This window comes from Rhinatrema bivittatum, chromosome 6 (genome assembly GCF_901001135.1).
Source record: "Rhinatrema bivittatum chromosome 6, aRhiBiv1.1, whole genome shotgun sequence".
NCBI lineage: Eukaryota > Metazoa > Chordata > Amphibia > Gymnophiona > Rhinatrematidae > Rhinatrema > Rhinatrema bivittatum.
This window is the reverse complement of record NC_042620.1, coordinates 197,134,618-197,148,433: the sequence shown is the minus strand read 5'-3', so window position 1 is coordinate 197,148,433 and position 13,816 is coordinate 197,134,618. Positions and strand designations below refer to the sequence as shown.

Sequence of the window (13,816 nt, the reverse complement as noted above, 5' to 3'; positions counted from 1 at the left end):
GGATTAGTAACCTCCAGATAGCGAAGCAGGGACCTCCGCACATCTAGTTTTCTCAAGTCTTGTTTTCGGGTCCGAAGACTCCGCAACCGAGAAAGCGGGAAGTTCAATTGACTGATTCAAATGGAACGACGACACGACCTTAGGAAGGAAGGAGGAACCGTCCGCAAGGAGACCCCCGAATCGGAGATGCGCAAGAAGGTCTCCCTACAGGACAACGCCTGTAATTCTGAGACACGACGGGCCGATGCCATCGCCACCAGGAATACGGTCTTCAAGGTGAGATCCTTGAGCGTAGAACGTTTCAGGGGCTCAAACGGCACTGAGCATAAGGCTGAGAGTACCCAGTTGAGGTTCCAAGATGGGCAAGGGGGCCGCAACGGAGGATGGAGGTGCTTAGCCCCCCTAAGAAAACGGGAGATATCCGGGTGGAGAGCCAGAGAGACCCCCCGGACCTTACCACGCAAACAGCCAAGCGCCGCCACTTGAACCCGAAGGGAATTACACGCTAAACCTTTGGCGAGCCCCGCCTGGAGAAAAGCCAGAATATCGGGAATAGAAGCGGAAGTGGGGTCTAGGCCCCGCTCCATGCACCATTCCTCAAAAACTACCCAGACCCGAACATAAGCTAGGGACGTAGACTGTTTTCTGGATCTCAGCAACGTAGCAACGACCGCATCCGAGTAGCCTTTTCTCTTCAAACCGATACCTCTCAAAAGCCATGCCGCGAGACAAAAGTGAGCCGCATCCTCCAAACAGACGGGGCCCTGACGAAGGAGCCCCGGGAATCCCTGTAGACGAAGGGGTGCGGCCACCGACAGCTGGACCAGGTCCGCAAACCACGGACGGAGTGGCCACTCCGGCGCCACCATGATCACATTGGATGGATGCAATTCTATGCGCCGTAGGATCTTTCCGATCATGGGCCACGGTGGGAACACATACAGAAGCACATCCACCGGCCAGGGAAGCACCAATGCGTCGACTCCTTCTGCTCCCCTTTCGCGACGTCGACTGTAAAATCGCGGAGCCTTCGCGTCGTGCCAGGTGGCCATCAGATCCATGTGGGGCGTTCCCCAAGTCCGGCGAATGAAGAGAAACGCCTCGTCCTCCAACTCCCACTCTCCGGGATCCAAGCGGTGACGACTGAGAAAATCCGCCTGGACGTTGTCGACTCCCACTATGTGGGAAGCCGCGAGATGGCTGAGATGCCGTTCTGCCCAGAGCATCAAGAGCCGCGCCTCCTCCGCCACTAGAGGACTTCTTGTCCCTCCCTGGCGATTGATGTAAGCCACGGTGGTAGCGTTGTCCGACAATACCCGGACCGCCTGTCCGCGCACGAGGGGTAGAAAAGCTTGCAGCGCCAGACGGACCGCTCTGGTCTCCAGCCGGTTGATAGACCACTGGGTCTGCGACTCTGACCACAGACCCTGAACCGACTTCCAGCTCAGGCTGGATCGCGCCTGCCCCTCTAGCAAATTTGTGCAACTGGCGGCACGCACCCCTAGGGCAAAAACCTCAAAATTCTTTTGAGTTGAACCTCCAACTTACGGTCTTGAATATCCAGGAGGGCTGTCGCTCCCGTGACCGGGATGGTAGACCTCTTCGTGACAGCTGACACTGCCGAATCCACCCTTGGGAGTCGGAGGAGCTCTAGCGCGTCCTCCGGCAAAGGGTAAAGTTTGTCCATGGCCTTGCTGACCTTCAGACCTAACTCCGGAGTATCCCATTCCTTGAAGAGGATATCCGTGGATGAAAAAATGAAAAACGACCGCCGGCCCTGTGAGCCCAAGCAGAACAGGATCCATATTTGCCTCCTGGCGGACCACCACCGGAGGAGCCTCAATCCCCAGCTCCTGGAGAATGGCCGGAATGAGTGGCGACAGTTCCTCTCTGCGGAACAGACACACCACCTTGGGGTCATCCCCGTCGACGGCCTGCGCTCCTTTACCTGTACTGGGCTGCGCCGAGCCATCTGCTGCTGCCGTCCCGGCCCCCGGCAGGGGCTCCTCGGAGGCCTCTGTGTCCGCCCCGGAGGTATCTTCGGAATCCGAGTCCTGCGGCACCCCTCGGGGAAGCAGTTTGCCCCGGGCCGCGCTCTGGGTGGTCTTCGCCACCCTCCTTGCCATCTTCTTCTGCGGCGGGGACCGGTGGACCCTTGAACCCGAGGCGTCCCCCCGTCTGCGCTTGCTGCGCTTATCACGGAGAACTTTGCGCAGCAAAAGCGCCAAATCTTCAGAAAACTCGCCCGAATCCGTTGTGTCGCTTTCCGAATGCCCCCGGGACTGGGGCCCCTCTGAAGGGACCTCCACCGCCGCACCCCGCTGCGGGGAAAGCGTAGGAGGTAAAACAGAGGCCCCCACCGTTTCCCGCGAAACTACCCGGCCGGTAGACAAAATGGCCGCCACTCCCGCGCTGACCGGGAACGGGTCAGGAGGCCTATCAGGGGGACCCCCCCCCTTGCGACGGCGATCGCGCGACCCGGGAACGGGCCCCCCCGAGGAGCCGCCGACGATCCCTCGTCTCCCGGGACGCAGGCCAAGCAAAGGCTGTCCCGGGAGAGATGCGCGCGCGCCGAGTCACAGGCCCTGCACTGCGAGCCGCGCGGCATTGCAAAAACCGCGGGAAACCAAAGACGCGCCGAAAAGCACTGAGGGACGCTGAATAAAAACAAAAATTCAAAGCGGCGAAAATCGGCGACCTCCCCCCTGCCGAAGACGCCCCCCCTCGAGCGGAACGGAGCGCAACGCCAAGGAACAGAGAGCCGACTGAAAACAAAAGTAAAAACACTTTTTTTTTTAAAATAAGAAAAAAACGCTGTCCCAGGTGCTGAAAAGCCCTATGTCCTGCAGGGGTGAGTGAACCGGGCTCCCCGGTGTCACCCCTGACGCTGCTACTAGCCCAGCCGGGTCCTCAACCCTAGCAGCGGCCTCAACCTGGGGAGGGTAGTCCCCTCAGGACCTCACAACTCCCCAGGGAGGTAGGGCAACCGGGACTAAAGTAACCAAATTAAACAAAAACCCCAATTTACAGTAAAAAACCAAGGTCTAATAGAACAAACAAAACCCCAAAAAGCGAACCTGACTAAGAACCAGAATCAGGCCCGACAGGGCTGTGACCGGACCTGCACCACCTACTGGAGACAGAGTAAGACTGAGGGGCTGTGACTGGCACAGGGGCATATATGCTCCGCCCACAAGTTTTAGTCTGTCTCCATCTACTGGTGCGGAGTCACAACCCAGGTGTCCTGGACTGATCCTGGTACGTACAGGGAAGTTATTTTTTTTGAATAAAGTTCAGATTAGGGATAGGCAATATGACAATAAATGATTAAAAAGGAATTACACTCTGCTTTATAAGCTGATTGAAGCTTGCGGCCCATTGTGAGGCGAGAGGCTGCAGATGTAAAACTTTTAAAGCAAAGACTGTTTATGATATTGTCATTTGCCAATTAAGTGGGTTTGAGATTGATATTGGACATAGATCCTTTTCCCTCTCTTTTGTGAATTTCTAATGATAATTGATTGCCATACACACCTAGCCCATATGCCATTCTGCAAATGCCATGATTTGGATATTTACATACATCTACATTCTACATACACCTACACGCTACATTAACTCAAGATACTAGAGTTTTGCTGCTATCCCCAGTTCTCTTATATCCATTATATGATTAATTGAGATGCTCATTTATCCCTAAGTCCCATAGATAACTGGTTTGAATTACTATGATTTCATTATTGTTTTCCACGTTATATTCATCCCCAGTTACTATAACCTGCCCTTCTTAGTCCAGACTTGCTCGGATGTCTGCAAGCCAGTGGCAGACCAGCACAATGTGCCGCAGCATAGTTTGTCAGTCAAGCCTTCGCACCGTACTTGGGCAGCTCATGTGGATAGGCTGCACAGACAAGCATGTCCTCTTCAATTCGGGCATAGCTAGTAATTCTAAAGGTTTAATGTAGTCCCAAATGTTTATATAGTTATTCTTGGTTACAAGTTAAAGATAGAATTATGACATTCATTTGATTTCCCAATTCTTAAACACCACATAGTTAGAGTTTGTAGATACCATCCCTTTGGTTACAGAGATCCCTTATCCCTTTGGATTGGATGTCTACTTCAAAATCCTACTACTGATTTAGATTTAAAGCATTTGTTTATATTCTCATAACGTTCAAATGCATGGTAGGCTGAAACATATATATGTTTATATCCTCATAACCTCCGTATGCATTTGTCTTTGTTTCCGCCGCTTTGGAAGCACTATTGCTTCTGCTATGCCTAAAATGCCAGGACTCAATATTATGGTTAACTCTTCATCTGGAGTACAAGCTCAAGTCACCGCAGTTCGACAACACCTAATGATGAACACAATTGAATCTCCTTCTGAATCTGATGTGTGAGAAATCTCTTAAAGGATAAGGTTGTATTTTCATAGAATTTGGTTTAATTGATGGGAAACAGTTTAAAGTGGCTTACATTTCTAAGTGAGTTTGCAATGATTGCTTGTGAGAGTGAATGAAGTTTGTTGTTTTAATGGCCTGAGACATCATCCTGCATTGCCGTGAACTTCTAGAAAGCCTTTCATTTGCCAGCAGCAATATTACCTCCTCAGGCTGTTATGCTTAACGATGACGGGTAAGCACCAGGTAGCCAATCATTAGGATTGTGTACCGTGGGCAACCTAAGACAGTGGCATTAACGCTGAGTAGAATGGTTGAAGCAATAATCAATCATTAAGAGGATTAATTGGAAATATAGGTCACTTGTATGCTGCTAATAGGAACATACTACTGAAACTTGGATCAACTGGAAAAAGGCCAGAACAGTACCTGAATGAAGAAGTGAATATGAGATTGAATGAAAATAAAGCCGGATACAGAATGTGTGAATGATTGAGAGATATGTAAGAAGAATGTTTCAGCAACATAAAGAATATGAAGCCATTTTAACAGTCCAAAAAGAGGGTAACACAAAATTGATGCTATGATCATTTCAATCCAGGAAATACAATCTCAGCCTTTCATTTGTGAAGAGTTTCTCAACTCTTCAAGGGGGGAATGTACATAGAAGGCCTGTCTATTGTATTTCCTGACTTTATTGGCAACCTATTGCACCACCATGTGCTTTGACAAGTCCAGCACCGGAAGAAGCCAACACTCCAGAAACAGTACCTGATTGGACTAAAAGCAACGATCCCCATTGGTTACCGGAAGTAGAAAACACACCCAGGATGCACGTCAAGGCATTTCTATTGGACAATGCAAAAAGTTTAAAAGTTTCGGACACAGAGCTCCGTGCTGAGAAGCAGCGCTGAATACCAAGTTGTAGCAGACCTGTTTCTCCAGGGAACAACTATTTCCTCTTTTCTTGTTCCGCTTTTTTATTGTCTCTGTCTTTCTATCAATAAACTTGCTTTTTAGATTGCAAAGCTGCCTGAAGTTGTCTTTCTGAGTCCCGCTATAAACAGTCACTAGAGTGATGGCTTCAGGCTTTGATGGTTGGATATGAGGAGTAGCTCAGTCTTGGAGGAGTTCAGAGCAAGGTGGAGAGTTGTGAGTAAGTTGTTTATAGAATTTAGACATTTCTCCCAGAATTTAAGGGTTTCTGAAATAGAGTCTTGTAATGGGATGATGATTTGTACGTCATCTGCGTAGATGTAAAATTTGAGTCCCAGGTTGGTTAGGAGGTGGCAGGAGGTTACACGATGTTAGGTTCCATATTAGGAGCTGCCACCCAGGACAAAGATCTAGGCATCATAGTGGATAATACTTTAAAATCGTCGGCTCAGTGTGCTGTAGCAGTCGAAAAAGCAAACAATGTTAGGAATTATTAGGAAGGGAATGGTTAATAAAACGGAAAATATCATAATGCCTCTATATCGCTCCATGGTGAGACCACACCTTGAATACTGTGTACAATTCTGGTCGCTGCATCTCAAAAAAGATATACTTGCGATGGAGAAGGTACAGAGAAGGGCAACCAAAATGATAAAGGGGATGGAACAGCTCCCCTATGAGGAAAGACTGAAGAGGTTAGGGCTGTTCAGCTTGGAGAAGAGACGGCTGAGAGAGGATATGATAGAGGTCTTTAAGATCATGAGAGTTCTTGAACGAGTAGATGTGACTCGGTTATTTACACCTTCGACTAATAGAAGGACTAGGGGGCATTCCATGAAGTTAGCAAGTAGCACATTTAATACTAATCGGAGAAAATTATTTTTCACTCAACACACAATAAAGCTCTGGAATTTGTTGCCAGAGGATGTGGTTAGTGCAGTTAGTGTAGCTTGGTTCAAAAAAGGTTTGGATAAGTTCTTGGAGGTGTGAAGTCCATTAACGGCTATTAATCAAGTTTACTTAGGGAATAGCCACTGCTATTAATTGCATCAGTAGCATGGGATCTTCTCAGTGTTTGGATAATTGCCAGGTTCTTGTGGTCTGGTTTGGCCTCTGTTGGAAACAGGATGCTGGGCTTGGAGGACCCTTGGTCTGACCCAGCATGGCAATTATGGCAATTTCTTATGTTCTTATAAGGTATATGTTAAATAGGGTGGAGGAGAGGGAAGAGCCTTGTGGAACTCCTTGGGTGAGGGGGTAGCGAGGGGATTCTGAGTTGCCGATTTTGACGGAGAATTTTCTGTTGGCTAGGTATGATGCGAACCAATGGAGGGCTGTGCCAGAAATGCCAATATCAGCGAGACGGGATAGGAGGAGGCTGTGACTTATGGTGTCAAACGCTGCAGAGATATCGAGGAAGGCGAGGATGTAGCTGTGGCCTTGATCAATGCCTATGAGAAGGGCGACAGAGAGAGCAAGTAAGAGGGTTTCTGTATTTAGATGTTTACGAAAATCAAATTGGGCCGGGTGTAAAATGTTGCTATCGTCAAGGTAGTCCATGAGTTGATTGTTGACCACTTTTTCAGGATTTTTGCGAAAAATGGAAGATTGGAAATTGGGCGGTAGTTAGCAGGGTCTTTCGGGTCCAGGGAGGGTTTTTTGATGAGGGATTTGACAACTGCATGCTTGAGATTGTCTGGGACTGTGCCAAGGGTTAAGGAGCAGTTTATGATATCTGCTAAGGGTTTGGCTATGGCGTTGGGGATGGATAGAAGTGCTTTTGTGGGTATGGTGTCTGTGGGGTGGGATGCTGGTTTAAGTTTTTTAAGGATGGATTCAATTTCTTTTGAAGAGGTGGGGGGGGGGGTAGAGGGAGATTAGGTTGGCATTGGTAATGGTAGGGATGATGGGCATATGAGGTGGGGTGATGGGGAATCTAAGAAGGATGTTTGCTATTTTATTGTGGAAAAATAGGGCAAGTTCTTCACATTTACTGGATGCTTCGTTGTCAGGGATGGCGGGCAGTGAGGATTTAGTGAGGTCAGATACATAGGAGAACAGGGCTTTAGGGTTGTATATGTATTTATGAATTTTGGAGGCATAGAAGTCTCGTTTCATTTTAAGAGTGGCAGGTCTGTATGGGTGCAGGCTGGATTTGTACATGGCTGCTAGTTGCGTGGAAGGGTTCTTGTGCCAGTTTCTCTCTCGCAGTCTGAGATTGTTTTTCATTGTCTTTAGTTCTGGTGTGTACCAAGGATTTCTCTTTTTTTGAGTTGGGTGTAGATCTCTGTTGACAAGGGGACATAGTTCGTTTGCTATGTCAAGGGTGAGTTTGTTCCATGAGTTGAGGGCAGCTTCAGGGGAGGTGCAGTCTAGATTAGAAAGGGAGTTAGAGAGTGCTGCTATTAGGTCCTCAGAGGGGCAGGGATTTCTGTAGATGATGATGTTACTGTGGGAGGTATTACTCGGGTTCAGGGCGTTTATGGATAGTTGGGCGTCAATGAAGACATGATCTGACCAGGGTACTGGGGTGCAGGAGGGGGTGTTGGGGGAGGTGATGCTTGAGTTGACAAAAATAAGGTCTAAAGTGTGTCCGGCTTTATGAGTAGGGGCTGAGATGAGCTGGCTAAAGCCGATGGCCTGGAGTGAGTTAAGGAAGGTGTCGCAGGAGGGAGAGAGAGGGGTTGAGTCTACATGGAGATTAAAGTCTCCGAGTAGGACAGCTGGAATTTCGATATTAATGTTTTCAGATATGAATTCTATTAAGGAGGATGGGTTGTGCTCTAGGAGACCTGGCGGTGTGTAGACCAGGCAGATTTGGATTTCCAGTGATTTGAACAGGCCTAGTTCATATTTGGGTGGGGTGTCAATGCTTATGTGTCTTGAGTTTGAGGTGCCTTTTTTTTTTTTTTTTTACAGCTAGGAGGCGGCCTCCACCTCTTTTTTTTGGGTCTGGGGATGGTGAATGCGTCATAGTAGGGTGTAGGGAGCTGGTTTAATAGGACTATGTCAGAGTCCTTGAGCCAGGTGTCTGTGACTGCACAGATGTCAGGTTTGCAGTCTATCAGAAGATCATTGAGAATAGGGGTTTTTTTTGGCTAAGGATTGTGTATTGAACAGAATGATAGAGAGGGTAGTGATTCCTAATAGCTGAGTCAAGGGGGAGGTGAGGATGGGGAGGAGGGATTTGCGATGAGTTGGAGGTGTGGTATGGGGGGAGGATGGGGAAACAGCAGGGGTGGTGGGGAATACAGGGATAGGGTAGTTTATCATGACAGTGCTGGTATAAAAAGGAGGGAGTAGGGCGGGAGGCAGAGAGGGGAGTTTGGTAGGTGTGGAGTGATGAGTAGGGGGGGTATTGTCACTATAGAGGAAGTAAATCAATGAGAGATTAGATACAGTGTTCAGCAGAGTGTCATCGGATGGTACAGTGTTCCATGTAAGGATTGGAATGGAGCAGTGTACATTTATAACATTTGCATTATACATACAGCATATGGAGTATGGTGATCACAGTAGAGGCAGAGAGCTCTGATGGAAGATTGTTTAGTAGTAGTTGTCCTTGGGTAGGAGCCAGTGCCTTAGCGATTGATGTTGGCGGAATGCAGCCAGAGTTAGGGTGGGGGCCCAAAGTGGACGCACGAAGGGGCGCACTAAGGGGCAGGCCCCTTAGGTCGCGCTCCGTGTGCGCAGCGCCACCGAGAAGCGCCGGGATTTAAAGTGCCTTACTTGGCGCTGTAATTGGCCGTCGCGGCTCCTGCTGGCTTCCAGTAGGCCGGCAGGACTCTGGGGGGTACGGCTTCGGGTCTCCACGCGGCTCGGACGAGCGAAACAAGGCCGGCTGGAGCAAAGGAGGGGGCTCTTGCCCCGATTGGGCTGCGCCAACCACGCAAGCCCCAGCGGTGAGTTGGTGAAGGATAGCGGGTTGCCGAAGAGGCGGCCGCAGAGAAGCGCCGGGATTTAAAGTGCCTTACTTTGCACCATCTTCATATGCTGGTAGAAGTGCATAACCCATTGGTCGTGGATTAACCTGTCTGAATCCTGAGAAATTTAAATCATAATCCTACTGGGAGGCGCAGGAGGTGCCCATAAGACCACCCCCCCCCCCCCCGTGCTTTGCCTCGGGGGGGGGGGGGGGCTTGATTACCTTAAAGAAATTCTCTGGGCAGCTGGAAGGAATTTTTCCTGGTTTGGTGAGTTGTGAAACTCAGACTGAGACACGCTGTAAACCTGACGTCAGTGGAAGGAGCAGGAGGTGCCCATAAGACTGGCACTACTGCGGCGTGGCACAGCCACCAGCGTGTCGCCTAAGGGGCGCGCAGCTTTGCCCGGCTTTGCCTGGAAAACTGACTGGTTGTCTGGACTTTAGGTATTTGCTTTCTATATTGAAATTTTTTTTTAAATTTTGGCTCTCTAGCTGCCCCAGCAGGAGGAGTTGAAATTTTTGAATATTATATCAGTGAAAATGGGCAGTCTCTGGGTATGAGATTGTTTATTCTATTTCATTAATAATGCCTCATAAAAGGAAAGCCAAGGTGAGGGATTTTCCAGCTGAATCCTGCCTCTCTCTCCAACGCCTTATCCCCGAGTTTGCCATTCCTACAACACAGGGGTTGGTAACGTCCATTGGTGTAGCTGAGGGAGGAACACCGCTGTCACCCGGAGAAATATCTTTAAGCCCCCCTGAACCTCGCCAGCTGGTAATAGCTTTCCCTCCAAATATTCCCTCAGTTGCTGGTGGAGATGGAGGTAATCCTGCCATACTACCTCAGCCAGCTGGAAACTGATGAATATTTGGAGAGAGCCACAACTTCCACCCCTGATGATGGGGTTGGGAATATTAATCTGGCTGGAATTGAAGAACAGACAGCAACTGTCTCAGAGTCCCTTGCGAACTTAATGAAGAAACTTGTGTATAGCATTCAAGAACAATCTAAGATATTACAGAATGTTTCCATGAAATTAAATTCAGTAACTTTAGATCATTAGCGAATTCTTTCAGAGCAGTGCACACAAATTCAATCCTTAGATGGGGAAGTAAAGGGATTAAAAGAATTAACTACTGTTATAACTTGAGAGAGATTAGTTGAAACAAGGAAAATGGAATACCTTGAGAATACAATTAAACATCTTAATATTCGTGTATTAAATTTTCCAAAAATAAGAGAAGCTACTAATTACCTTTAAGAAATATCTGGGGGAAAATTAAAAAAAATCTTACCAGAAAATATTCCTGAAATTAATTCAGTTGCCATTCAAACAAGGCTTTACCAAGAATAATGTCTCAAGTAATTCCATTGATTTCCAAAACTTAACCCGCTATTTAGAGGAATCTCATACAGAGATCCTGGAGCGTATTACACTTTTGGTAATTTTTCAAACTCAACAAGATTTGAATTATGTGATGCGGGCTTATTTTCAAAATATGGATATGTTATTCCTGGGAGGGAAGGTAAGAATTTATCCTGACCTTGCCAGGAATACCCAAATTCGATGTAGGGCATTTCTTTTGTTGAAACCTAATGTACTGGCATTAGGTGCTGTTATGGTCATAAAATAGCCATGAAAATGTGTACTGAAACTGCATGGAACATTTATTTTCTTTGAAGCTAATCAATTACAAGAGATTTTGAGTGCAAGAAGATAGGTCTCCATTAATGAAAATGAGAATAGAGGTGATGAGATTAATGGTAGGGACCTTTCATATATAATCTATGTAGTAAGCATTATGGTTTTCTTTAAATTGATCCTCATTTGCAAATTAAACATCTCCTGCATATTGCCTCTTTGATGTGTAGTCTTAGACATGTATAAGTAATAATGATAAAGTATTTTTTAATTCTAATTCTTATGGATAGTAGATATTAACATGTCTAATTCTGTGTTATTTCATTTGCAAAGTTTTGTGCCTTTGTAAAAATTATTGAAAAAAGCAATAAAGAATACATTTAAAAAAAATCATAATCCTACAAGGTCAAAATAATCAGTTGCATTAGAAACCCTCAAGTGCATATGGGTCAATAATACTTGCAATTAAGTTATTCAGGTACTGTATTACAATATTATTAAAATGTATCAAATGTCTGTTTGAAAAGTTTATTTTTTCTTCATAAATACATGCCCAAATTTGGTGCATCAAATCAGAATTTCTCAAAAATCCCTTCCCATCCTTGGTTTGTTGCCTCGACATAAGATTACCTGTAGGTTTGATCATCATTCCAAGACACTGTACTATTTTCACTTAAACATTCACTGCTTCTTTGGTTATTTGTCAATGAAAGAACATCTGGACAATTCTGTCAAAGAACAAAAAGGAGAAGTGAGGAGAAAAAAAGTTTGCTTACTGTAAACTGTGTTTTCCATAGATAGCAGGATGAATCAGTTATGACATGTGGGTGATGTTATCCAGCAGCACCAAACAGACTGTCTCCTAGTTAGTAGAGCTTTTACATAGAAACGACGGCAGAAGAAGACCAAATGGCCCATCCAGTCTGCCCAGCAAGCCTCACACATTTTTTCTCTCATACTTATCTGTTTCTCTTAGCTCTTGGTTCTATTTCCCTTCCACCCCCACCATTAATGTAGAGAGCAGTGATGGAGCTGCATCCAAGTGAAATGTCTAGCTTGATTAGTTAGGGGTAGTAGGGGTAGTAACCGCCGCAATAAGCAAGCTACACCCATGCTTATTTGTTTTACCCAGACTATGTTATACAGCCCTTATTGGTTGTTTTTCTTTCCCCTGCCGTTGAAGCAGAGAGCCATGCTGGATATGCATCGAAAGTGAAGTATCAGGCACATTTGGTTTGGGGTAGTAACCGCCGTAACAAGCCAGCTACTCCCCTCTTTGTGAGTGCAAATCCTTTTTTCCATATTTCCTCTTGCTGTTGAAGCTTAGAGTGATGTTGGAGTCACAGTAACCATGTATATGTTTATTGAATAAGGGTATTGTTTCCAGGCAGTAGCCATCATTCTGGCGAGTCCCCCACTCTTCATTGGCGGCCTCTTGAATTTATGGATCCACAGAGTTTATCCCACGCCCCTTTGAAGTCCTTCACAGTTCTGGTCTTCACCACTTCCTCTGGAAGGGCATTCCAGGCATCCACCACCCTCTCCGTGAAGAAATACTTCCTGACGTTGGTTCTGAATCTTCCTCCCTGGAGCTTCAAATCGTGACCCCTGGTTCTGCTGATTTTTTTCCTACGGAAAAGGTTTGTCGTTGTCTTTGGATCATTAAAGCCTTTCAAGTATCTGAAAGTCTGTATCATATCACCTCTGCTCCTCCTTTCCTCCAGGGTGTACATATTTAGATTCTTCAATCTCTCCTCGTACGTCATCCGATGAAGATCCTCCACCTTCCTGGTCGCCCTTCTCTGTACCGCTTCCATCTTGTTTTTGTCTTTTTGAGATACGGTCTCCAGAACTGAACAGTACTCCAGGTGAGGCCTCACCAAGGACCTGTACAAGGGAATAATCACTTCCCTTTTCTTACTCGATATTCCTCTCTCTATGCAGCCCAGCATTCTTCTGGCTTTTGCTATCGCCTTGTCGCATTGTTTCGCAGACTTCATATCATTAGACACTATCACCCCAAGGTCCCTCTCCTGCTCCGTGCACATCAGCCTTTCCCCTCCCATCGAATACAGTTCATTCGGATTTCCACTCCCCATATGCATGACTTTGCACTTCTTGGCATTGAATCTCAGCTGCCATATCTTCGACCACTCTTCCAGTTTCCTTAGATCCAGTCTCATTCTCTCCACTCCTTCCGGCGTGTCCACTCTGTTGCAGATCTTAGTGTCATCCGCAAAAAGACAAACCTTACCTTCTATCCCGTCCGCAATGTCGCTCACAAAGATATTGAACAGGACCGGTCCCAACACCGATCCTTGCAGTACACCACTTAAAACCGCTCTCTCTTCAGAGAAGGTTCCATTTACCATCACACGTTGTCTTCTGTCCGTCAACCAATTTGCAATCCAGGTCACCACCTTGGCACTCACTCCCAAGCTTCTCGTTTTATTCACCAGTCTCCTGTGCGGAACCGTATCAAAAGCTTTGCTGAAATCCAAGTATATGATATCGAGCGCTCTTCCTCGATCCAATTCCTTGGTTACCCAGTCAAAAAAGTCAATCAGATTTGTCTGACAGGATCTTCCCCTGGTGAATCCATGTTGCCTCTGGTCCATCAATTCTCCGGACTGTAGATAGTTCACTATTCTCTCTTTCAGCAGTGACTCCATTACTTTTCCCGCCACCGAAGTGAGGCTAACCGGTCTGTAGTTGCCAGCCTCCTCCCTGTTCCCACTCTTGTGAAGCGGGACCACCACCGCTCTTCTCCAATCACTCGGCACCACTCCCGTTTCTAGGGATCTATTGAACAGGTCACACAGTGGACCCGCCAGAACATCTCTGAGCTCCCTCAATATCCTTGGATGTATCCCATCAGGCCCCATGGCTTTGTCCACTTTCAGGTT

The 13,816-nt window shown here is 46.9% G+C and overlaps 1 protein-coding gene across 2 annotated transcripts in view; it reads right to left on the bottom strand.

Annotated features, from left to right (window-relative positions):
- SGO2 (shugoshin 2) overlaps positions 1–13,816 on the bottom strand; it is a 181,829-nt gene that overhangs the window by 90,122 nt on the left and 77,891 nt on the right. For both annotated transcript variants that reach the window (XM_029606378.1, XM_029606379.1), the window contains one exon: positions 11,541–11,638. In XM_029606378.1, coding sequence (XP_029462238.1) covers positions 11,541–11,638 — 98 coding nt within the window. The remainder of the gene's footprint in view (positions 1–11,540; positions 11,639–13,816) is intronic.